This window comes from Bos indicus x Bos taurus, chromosome 10 (assembly GCF_003369695.1).
Source record: "Bos indicus x Bos taurus breed Angus x Brahman F1 hybrid chromosome 10, Bos_hybrid_MaternalHap_v2.0, whole genome shotgun sequence".
Classification (NCBI taxonomy): domain Eukaryota; kingdom Metazoa; phylum Chordata; class Mammalia; order Artiodactyla; family Bovidae; genus Bos; species Bos indicus x Bos taurus.
The window spans coordinates 32,345,472-32,356,232 of NC_040085.1; the positions used below are offsets into that span (position 1 = coordinate 32,345,472).

The following is a 10,761-nucleotide window of genomic DNA, read 5'->3' on the forward strand; positions in this document are numbered from 1 at the left end:
TGTCGCTAGGAGCGGGAGTGAGGCGGAGCTTTTGAGAGCGGAAGGGGCGTGACTGGGTTTCCGGGGCGGGACAGGTTGTTGCCGGAAGCGAGACCTTGGCCTGGAAGAGGAGCTGCGATAGCAGTGCGGCTCCGGAAGCTGTTGTGGGTGCTTAGTACGCTGGCTCCTAACGCGGTACTGGGATGGAGAGCGCAGCTGTATCTGCAGCCCCAGACGCCACCCTGGATCCGCCTCTGGAACAGCTTCGGCACTTAGCCGGGGAGCTGCGGCAGCTGCTTCCTGGAGTGCGGGGTGAGCTGACGTAGTGGGGACGGGCGACCGCAGGGGCGGACTTGGGTGGGAAGGGGCCAGGCCTTGGCGGCCGCGGCGCCGGGTCCGAGCGGAGGAGGTGGGGCCGGGAGGTCTTTCTGCTTACCTGTGCTCTTTCGTTTGTCGCCGCCCGGCCCACACCCCGCACCCACTAGTCGGCGAAGCCCAGGAAACCACCAAGGAGTTTGATCGGGAGGCCTTTTGGAGAAGATTCAGTGAGTGCTTCTCCTATTGGTGACTGCTGTCTCTCATCTCTTCCCTACTCCTTTCCTTCCTGCTCCCCCCCCGCCCCGTACTTCCCCTCCCCCCCCCCCCCAGCCTCTCTGCGGGGATACTCTTCCTTACCTATCCTTGGTACCTTCGAGGTTGAAATATAAAACACTGGTTTTTGGAGGTGTTTTTGAGACGTCTCAGTGGGCATGGGTGGAGAGGGAACGCATTATCTTCAAAGTCCGTGCAGCCGTTGCAGCCTTGTCCATTTGGCACTAACATATTGGCTCTTGCCACCTGCTCTGTCACCCCCCCCCCCCCACCAGATGAGGCAGCTGTGACAGTGTCAAGGGAAGCCACGACTCTGACCGTAGCCTTCTCTCGACTTCCACTGCCATCTCCACAGGTGGGCTTCACTTTTCTAGAATTCTTGTGCTGCTCAGTATTCCTTAGGAAACCTCTCATTTTCTTTCCACCTTTTACACTCATATCTGGGGATTTAATTTCCTCATCTGTCGAGTAAGATGAAGGTTCTCACACCACAGGATTGTTCTGAAAATCAAATTGTCAGATGCAGTAGTTGTCATGGGGTAGATGGCTCTTCTAAATATTGGTTCATTCTGAGGTTCATCCTGGTTACTTCCTTTCTGACATTTTTAAAAGTACTTTCTATTTGCTAAGTGTTTTCACATACATGATCCCTTTCTGACAGATGAACAGACAGGCTCAGAGGCTCAGTTTAAGGTAGATAAGTAGTGGAGCTAGGACTTAAATTAGGTTCCATCTGATACCTTTTCTATTATACTACATAATACTCTTTTGTACTGAATTATTTTTATACTTAATTTTAATAATGTAGACAGTATAAGGTTCAAAAGGTATCAAAGTTAAATGTGCTAAAAAGTTTATATCTCCTGTCTCTGGTTCCTTTTGTATTATTCCATATATATCCTATGCATATTCACACTTAAGTGCATATGGCTTCTTTTTACACAAGTAATAAGTGTTTCTGTTGAGAAATCAGCTGGTAACCTTATGGGAGTTCTCTTGTATGTTATTTGTCACTTTTCCCTTGTTGCTTTTAATATTTTATCTTTGTCTTTTATTTTGGTCAGTTTGATTACTCTGTACATGCTCAGGACAGTGGTTTTTTCATAGATGAAAAATTAGAATATAGCTTTATATGAATTATATATATTTGAATCACAATTGCTTTCTTAGGATCTCAGCACATTAATTCTGCCAAAGAATGGGTTTTTTTTTTTTTTTTTTAATTCCAGTCCTTACAACGTGGTATTTTTACAAAAATTATATGTTTGGATGTTGAAACAATGTCAAATTGGCATAAAAGTTTCTAAGTACTCTCAATCTTTGTACCTATCCATCTCAGACTGGTAACAGATCATTTATGGACTGGCACCAATCTGTAGATCACATTTTGCGTAGCACTGGCTTGAAATTTAGCAGAGCAGTGAGGACAAGGAAGATAAGAAAAAGCCAGTGACTACCTAGAAGGAAAATAGTCAACATTGAGCATTGTAGAGTACATGCTGATTTCATTTAGGTATACTGAGATTCTGTTAGAGACAGACAGAGGCAGAGAGATAGACAACTGGTTAATGGTCTAAGATAGCGCTGACAACTTTTCCGTAAAGGGACAAATAGTAAACATTTTAGGCTTTGCAGTCCAGCTACTCCACTCTGCCTCTGTAGTGCGAATACTATTATAGACAATATGTAAATGCATGAGTGTGGCTGTGTCCCAGAAACATTTTATTTGCAAAAACTGGCAGTGAGCCTGATTTCGCCCTTGAGCTCTAGTTTGCCAACTCCTGGTCTAAGATATGGTGAATATCTCAAAGCTGATCACAGATATCTTGGGATATAGAGTATCAGGGATGTTTTTCCTACAGTTTTTTCTTGTCTTACTGAGTTTCTGCTCAGTATCTGGTATCCAGCTAACTCCTCCCTGGTATGTGATGAGAACAGCACAGGGCCTGATACATAATAGGACTTCAGAAAATGTTTGATGATGCTGTACAGGTGTCTGCTCTTTTCCCCTGTAGATGGCTTGACCACATTGATCTAATCTATTTCTTTTTTTCTTTCTGAAATTGGCTTGTCATCTCATAGGAAACCCAGAGGTTCTGTGAACAAGTGCATGCTGCCATCAAGGCAATTATTGGGGTGTACTATTTGTTTCCCAAGGATCAGGGTAAGCCACTCCATACACATACGTGTTCAGTTTATGGGGTAGATCTTTACTAATGTGACAGCTTATGTCCTGAGAATTTTACCTTTTCCTCGATTTGATCATGTAATATAACTTTCTCCCATTAAGTGCAGTCAAAGGTAGTTATATAAGTGATCTCCATAAGTAAGCCTTTGTGCTAAAGTTCAGATACTGTGTTCTCATGTCCCCTGCCTTACCCACTCTTAACATTTTTAATTCTCACTGGCTTATCCATCTCTAATGGATTATAATCACCACAGATACTACTTGGTTATCAGTGCCATCCCCAGGCTCCTCCTCCTCATCACATGCTGTTTCTGAGCTCCCTTATAGGTTACCAAGTGGCCTCCAGCTCTGCCTGTATCTTCGTGTCTTGATTATTATCAGGTTACAATTATAAATGAATACCTGTCTCATGGAGCTTCAGGGTTACTCATGTGGTTTAAACTTGAAGTGTTTTATCCACAAATGTCAAGAAATCACTATTTTAAAAAATATTTATTATTTTATTTATTTGGCTGTGCCAGGTCTCAGTTGCGGCAGGCGTGCTCTTCAGTCTTTGTTACGGCATGCAGAGTCTTTAGTTGCAGCACGTGAACTCTTAAGTCGTGGCATGTAGGATCTAGTTACCTGACCAGAGACTGAACCCTGGCCCCTGCATTGGCAGCGTAGAGTCTTAGCCACTGGACCACCAGGAAAGTCCCAAGAAACTACTTTTTAATGAATGAATACAAGCCGTCATGGAACAATTTTGTTCCAGATCTCTTTTGGAAAATACCACTAAGGAATGGTGGGAGGAGCAAGCAAATGACATGGGGATACACATAAGACCTGGGTTTTGTGTTGGCACTCTGGTTAAAGCATGTGGGTGCACATTACCTCAAATTCTGTAGGGCTTAGATTCTTGGGAAGACTTTCCAGACTTCTGGAAAGATGGACAGGCTGCTTAGTCTTTGGGTCTGGCTATAGGCATCACCCTGCGAAAGCTGGTGCGGAGCGCCACTCTGGACATCGTGGATGACATGGCTCAGCTTGTGGAAGCACTTTACATCAATCCAGCTCAGAGGTAGGGATGCCACAGCTGGAGTTATTGGGTAATGGGGTTCTTTGCTTCTGGGAGGGGGGAAAAAGTCATTTTAACAGCAAAGTTACTGATAACTGAGATTAATGACCCAGCAGGAAGGACCTTTGAAGGAAACAGGAACCCAGGTTATTGATATATCCTTATTGATTTCTTTCAGCAGCCCTGAGAACCTGATTTCCTACAACAGTGTCTGGGATGCTTGCCAACATGTACCTCAGATCCCAAAAGGTGGGTGAGAGTGGAAAGTAGATGTTGACTCTGCTGGCCAAAGCTGACAGACCTCACATCTAGCTGCCAGTTTTGTAGTAGTATGTATTTTTACTTACGTAAAGAACTTAGTGAAATAGGTCTAGTTTATCACCAACATGAAAATATAGGTATTAATTCTTTTTGCCAGTCTTTTTAGTTCACGTAATTTCTAAACTCAAACACCCTTTGGCTGTGGCTCTGTCTCCTGTTGAACAGATGTGGTTTTCTCTTCTGGTCCTGCCCCAGGGGCAGTATTCTGGGGACTCTGAAGCGGTTATGGGGTAGAGCCTGCTAGGCCAAGAGCAGTGGTCATCCAGGGGTACCATGCTGAGAAACATCATGTGACTATTGTATTTCTTCCTATGGTGAATGACAGAAAGCTTTTTAGCCCCCTGTCTGGGCACCCAGAGGATGTATATGAGAAGAATTTTACATTCAACTGCTGCCCTTGTTCACTGTCCTTGGCACTCCCTTCAGATGAGAACACTGTTGCTTTTTGCAGACTCCAGAATTGTTGGGATTCTCCACTAACTGTAGTGCTTCTCATTCTTCACTCATAGATAACAAAGCTGCAGCCCTTTCAGTGCTGACAAAGAGTGTGGATCTTGTGAAGGATGCACATGAGGAGATGGAGCAGGTGAGAGGACCTCTTTCTTTGATGGTCATTGGAAGGCCACTCTGTGTCTAGTAGATGAGGATTGGTTTTAAAGAGAGAAGATGTGTCAAGCGTGGACCACGTGGGTCCCCCCTCACTCCCATCCTCCATCTCCCATCTCCCCCCGCCCCATGTGGGGGTTTAATTTGTACCATTCCTCTCTGTTCCATTGCTGTACTAGGAGAGTTAGAACAGCATGTGTGAGGTGATTCAGCTCTGTAGCCATTTAGGGAAATAGCTGGCTGAAGTTTGGGGACAACTCAGATATGATGCTAAAAGTATTAATACTTTTTTTTTTTTTTCCTGGCATTCACATATATCCTGTTGTATCTTAGGCTGTGGAAGAATGTGACCCTTATTGTGGCCTCTTGAATGACATTGAGGAGGACAGCTCTGATAACCATGTTGATGAGGATATATTGGGATGTCCAAACAATCGGGACTCATATTGGTCAGAGGAAGACCAGGAGCTCATAATCCCATGCCTTGCCCTGGCAAGAGCATCTAAAGCCTGCCTGAAGAAAATCCGGTTGTCAGTGGCAGAGAACGGGAAGAAGGATCAGGTGGCCCAGCTGGATGACATTGTGGACATTTCTGATGAGATCAGCCCTAGGTAAGCGTGACCTCCACTCAAAACATGCCAGCAGCAGCATTCTGATCTCAACTTGTGCTGTCACCTGAAGGTTTTTCCCCATCTTTTTGTTTTGAAAGTTTTCACACCTGCCGGAAGGGTTAAAAAGTATTATAGTGAGTACCTGTGCTTCCGTCTAGGTTCACCTGTTGTTCACTTTTTTTTTCTGTATTGGTTTATTTCTCTGTAATTAGATGTGCCTTTTTAAAAACTGAAATAGATGTGCTCTTTTTATCCCTGAACCATTCGTGAGTAAGTTGCAGACATCAGTGATGTTTTTCTCTGAATATTTCAGCATGTATTTCCTAAGAACAGTTTTACTCTTAGTATTACATTGAAGAAATTTACATTGAATATGTGTTTGTGTCTTGCAACCCTGTGGACAGTAGCCTGCCAGGTTCCTCTGTCCATGGAATTCTCCAGGCAAGAATACTGGAGTGGTTTGCCATTCCCTGATGATAAAGATTATACTGAATATAATAATAGTATCTAATATTCAGATTTCCCAAATTGTGTCTAAAACGTCTTCTATAGCTTTTTTGTTTGTTTGTTTTTTTAATTCAGGATTCTGTCAAGGGGTCATACTGCATTTGGTTGTCTTCTCTTTGGTATCTTGCAACTAAAACAGTCCCTGTCCTTTTTTAGCTTTTTTTGTCATTGACATTAAAAATTTTTTTTAATTTTCTTGACATTTTTAAAGAATCCAAGTCAGTTGCGTTGTAAAATATCCAGCAATCTGGATTCATGTGGTTGTTTTCTCGTAATTATATTCAGGTTAAACGTTTTTAGCAAGAATATCACTAAGTTGAGCGTTTCATGCTTTTCATTGCATCATACGGGAGAGGCACATGGTATTAGTCTGTCCTGTTTTTGGTGGTACAGCACTAACTTGATTGCTTGATTAAAAGTGGTACCTACTTTAATGGCATTCAGGGATGAACCCTGGCAATAGCAGTTATTAAACTTATGGTTTCAGATCCAAACATTTTCAAATGAATTAATAATGTCCCATCCTACTGGTCAAGGGAGTTCCCCCCACCCTCAGCTTCTTAGTAAAACAGGGTATGTATGTGTTCCATAAATACCAGTTGAATTGGTTATTTCTTGGTTGCCCAGTTTAAGGAACTGATGCATTTCTGGGAATTATTTCCTCACTCGTTGCATCCTTAGTTGTGTCCTGGAGACCACCTAGTTGAGCTTTGTTCCTTCTTGGTTAATGGTTATTTTTTCTTTCTCCCTTTAGTGTGGATGATTTGGCTCTGAGCATTTACCCACCTGTGTGCCCTTTGACTGTGCAAATCAATGTAAGTACTGGCTTTGAGGGAATAGCTGCAGACCTGATTGGTAGAATTTCAGTAATCACTGGTATTTCCTTAAACTGTGGGTAATATGTTTATCTGTTACACTTGGATGTAAGTATGGTAGTAAAGTCACCATGTGTTTGTGCTTGATAAATATTTATTGAATTTGAATTCTGACAGCAATGAGCTCTGATAGTATTGTCTCTTCCATAACCACTCGGGTAATTGTTAAGAAAAACCCAAAGACCTTAGAGGGGCTTCCTTGGTGGTGCTAGCGGTAAAGAATGCACCTGCCTGTGTGGGAGACTTGAGACATAGTCTGATCCCTGGGTCAGGAAGATCCTTTGGAGGTGGGCATGGCAACCCACACCAATATTGTTGCTTGGAGAATCCCATGGATGGAGAAGCCTGGTGGGCCACAGTCTGTAGGGTCGCAAAGAGTCAGACACAGCTGAAGTGACTTAGCATGCACGCACCCAAAGACCTTAGAAAACCATGCCTTGAGAGAAAGTCTTAATTAGTACAGTGCTTTGGGAGTCTTTCAACGTGAAATTACAAGTTTCTAATTTCCAGTATAGGCCAAAATAGATGAATACTCTATTAGAGTATTCTCAGCAAAGAGTTGGACACAACTGAGTGACTGAACTGAACTGAACTGAATAGAGAATTCTATAATACAAAATATTAGAATATATTTAATATCTATTCTAATTCTATATCTATTCTCTATTCTAATATCGATATATTATGTGATCTAACCATAAGTGGTCATGAAGGGTTAAGCTGTTTATAAAAATCTGATTTTATTGTTTTCTTTGAAGTCCTAGGTCCTGTGCTAGAGTTCTGTTCTCTTGTTTTTTATAAACTTTAAGTTATTATGTCTCATTTTATTGGAAAGAGAAGTACAATTGCCGATAGCTTATATTTTACCATCAGATGTATCAATCCTAATAATATTTGGTAAATTAGATTGTGGAAATTATTAATAGAGTCATCAAATGTATCTTCACAATGTGGAAACACCTTGGAGTAGAATTAGGATCTTTTTGGACATTAACTTTTTTTTCACATTCACTTTTAAAAAATTGACTTCTGAAGAAATAGACATCCTTAGTAATACGCCATGTCAGTTACCTAAAAGCAGTTTTAAGGAATGAATGGTATATTGGTAGGATACATACATCCTCATGTTATCTTGTTATTGGCATTCTTAAAATATTAAGTTTTTAAAAAAAACCCAGTTGTTTCTGCTGTGTATATCCTAAACTATCAGCAGTTAGGACAAATTTAGGTTATATTTTTCCTTTTTTTGTTTTCTTTAAAAAAAATTTAAATATAAAAAAGCTTATAAAGATGCTATGGCAGCAGTATTAATAAGATTTTGCTAAATAGAAAAGAGTCCATGATCCTGCCACCTAATCAACATTTTTGTTTTTGATTGTTTCCTCCAAGGTTTTTTTTTTAATGACTTGGTATTACTTGAGTATTAAAATACTGTAATATTTTAACTTTGCTCCTTCCTTTTTTCTCACTTTCACTTTTAAAAAAATGACTTCTTGTCCCAGCTCTGCTGATAGTTCAGGATATGTATAGCAGAAACAACTGTTTTTTTTTTTTTTTTTAAACTTACGAATTTTAAGAATACCAGTGACAAAATAACGTGAGGATGTATGAATGCAACCAATGTACCATGCATTCCTTAAAATTGTTTCTAGGGTAACTGACATGATGAATTGCTAAAGATGTTTATTAAGTCAGTTTTTAAAAAGCGAATGTGAAAAAAAAGTGGGGGAAGAGAGCTAAAGTATTAAATATTTTAATATTCAAGTAAAATATTTTAGCTCTTCTCCCCCCTCCCCTTTTTTCCTCCTTTCCGTTTTTTTCCTCCTTTCCTTTTTTTCCCCCTAAATATTTGTTTTATTTGTTTGGCTGTGCTGAGTTTTAGCTGCACCCCGAAGTATCTTCCGTCTTTGTTGTGGCATGCAGGATCTTTTAGTTGTGGCCTGTGGGGTCTACTTCCTGACCAGGGATTGAACCCAGGCCCCCTGCACTGGGAGCTCAGAGTCCCAGCCGCTGGACCTCCAGGGAAGTCTCCTCTCCTTCCCTTTTTGTGGTAAGGCTCAGGGTGAGTAACTTCTCTTGTTTCTTTTTTTTTCTAGTCTGCAAAACTTGCATCTGTTTTAAAGAAGGCACTCGAAATAACAAAGTGAGTATGAAGACTTATCCCCAAATAGCTTTTTGAGAATAAGCCTGTACAGCCATTCTCAACTCCCAAACCCCCATTTCAAAGAGTAGAAAGTGATTGTAGTGTTTTTTTTCAGCTTTGTTTATGGAGCAGCTGAGTTGCTGCAGAGAAACTTGCCGTCTTTTACTGTAGTTTTCCCTGTGCTCCCTTTTGAGGATAGGTCTTTTCCTTGACAGTATAATAAATTTAACTTCTCTTTTTCCCATTGCATTTGCAGAGCAAGTCATGTGACCCCACAGCCAGAAGATAGTTGGATTCCTTTACTTATTAATGCTGTTGATCATTGCATGAACAGAATCAAAGAACTCACTCAGAATGAAGTTGAATCATGAATTTTCAGGCTCCTTTGAACTGTCTTCTCTTTCTTACTGTCACAGCCGAGCTCTGATGTCTGCTTTTAGAATGGAGCTAGGATGCTTTCTGGATTGGAAGGGAGTTCCTATCTATACTTACTAAGAGACACAATTACCAAAGTTTGGTGATTAGGCCAAACTGGCAATTATTTATAAACCATATGAGTATGATATATTTTTCTGTGCTAGATACAAAAGACAATTACATGAGTTTTTGTTATTGAGTTGCCTCTCAGAGATCCCTGGGGAAGCTGCCTTATTCCCTATTCAATAAAATGTGTCATTGTCAAAGATATACTTTAGCATGTTACTGAATATAATTATTCTTACCAGCAAGTTCTTTTGAATGTTATTCCAGTTTGTTCCATTACTGTATTGGTATTGAAGGGCTTCCCCAATGGCTCAGTGGTAAAGAATCTGCCTGCAATGCAGGAGACGAGGTTCACTCCCTGGGTTGGGAAGATCTACTGGAGAAGGAAATGGCAACCCACTCCAGTATTCTTGCCTGAAAAATTCCATGGACAGAGGAGCCTCACAACTGAGCACACAGAAGAGAGTTCTGTTGGTACTGAGCTTGTGAAAATTATTAAGTGTGTTAGTTGCTCAGTCACGTCTGACTCTGCGACCCCATAGACTGTAGTCTGCCAGGCTCCTCTGTCTTAGTGATTTTCTAGGCAAGAGTACTAGAGTGCTTTGCCATTTCCTTTTCCAGGGGATCTTCCCAACCCAGAGATCAAACCTGAGTCTCTTATATCTCCTGCATTGGCAGGCAGTTTCTTTACTGCTAGTGCCACCTGGGAAGCTGGAAAATTAATAAAGTGAAACCTTATTTAAAATGGAATCGAGAGGCCAGAAGGAGGAGCTCTCACACAGTGTTACTCTAGGTAAATAACAGGAAGGATTGTCAATTATAGATAGGAATGGTGTACATTTTATCTCCTACAGGAAATTGACCCTAGCTACTAAGCTAATGAGAACCCCTCATCACCCTGAACTCTCGCTTTCCTCCATGAAATTTTGTTCAAAACAACTGCTCCCAACTTCCTCCCTTTCCCTCTGTTTGTGGGACTTAGCTGTGGCTTTTACTATAGCTGGCTTGACACTAATTGCAGTTGTTTGTTGTTCCCAAATAAATCCCTTTTGCTGGTAAAATAACTGGCTGTTTCATTTTTTAGGTCAACAAGCTCCGTTGTTAGGTTTGTTCACCGTATTGAACAGACTTATTTTCCTTATACATATTTATATTGTTTTCTGTTTTGTATTGCCTGTCCCCAAATGTAAGTACAAAATTTTTATAAATCAAAAAAACTTGAATGTATAAGATTATAGAGTTTATATAATATTAAGGGCCTCTTCAGTTAATCCTGCAAAACCATCACCAGTTAATTATATTTTTACATCAGTCTGGAAGATCACGTATTGGAAAGCAAGGTAAACCTGGAAAGTAACATCTTAGAAAGCAGGGTATACAGTGCTATACCTGACTAGGCC

The 10,761-nt window shown here is 40.9% G+C and overlaps 1 protein-coding gene across 2 annotated transcripts; it reads left to right on the top strand.

The window, feature by feature from the left end:
- Positions 1-59: 59 nt before the first annotated feature.
- CCNDBP1 (cyclin D1 binding protein 1) lies at positions 60-10,425 on the top strand. Of its 2 annotated transcripts, none has more exons than XM_027553674.1 (11): positions 60-291; positions 465-524; positions 846-925; positions 2,653-2,734; positions 3,722-3,818; positions 3,994-4,064; positions 4,646-4,722; positions 5,076-5,353; positions 6,615-6,675; positions 8,832-8,878; positions 9,135-10,425. In XM_027553674.1, exons 1-11 carry the CDS (start codon positions 183-185, stop codon positions 9,247-9,249), a joined length of 1,077 nt encoding a protein of 358 aa, XP_027409475.1. In that variant the 5' UTR covers positions 60-182; the 3' UTR covers positions 9,250-10,425. The 2 variants fall into 2 exon arrangements, with proteins under 2 accessions (XP_027409475.1, XP_027409476.1); XM_027553675.1 differs by having other exon boundaries at positions 3,997-4,064.
- Positions 10,426-10,761: the final 336 nt, after the last annotated feature.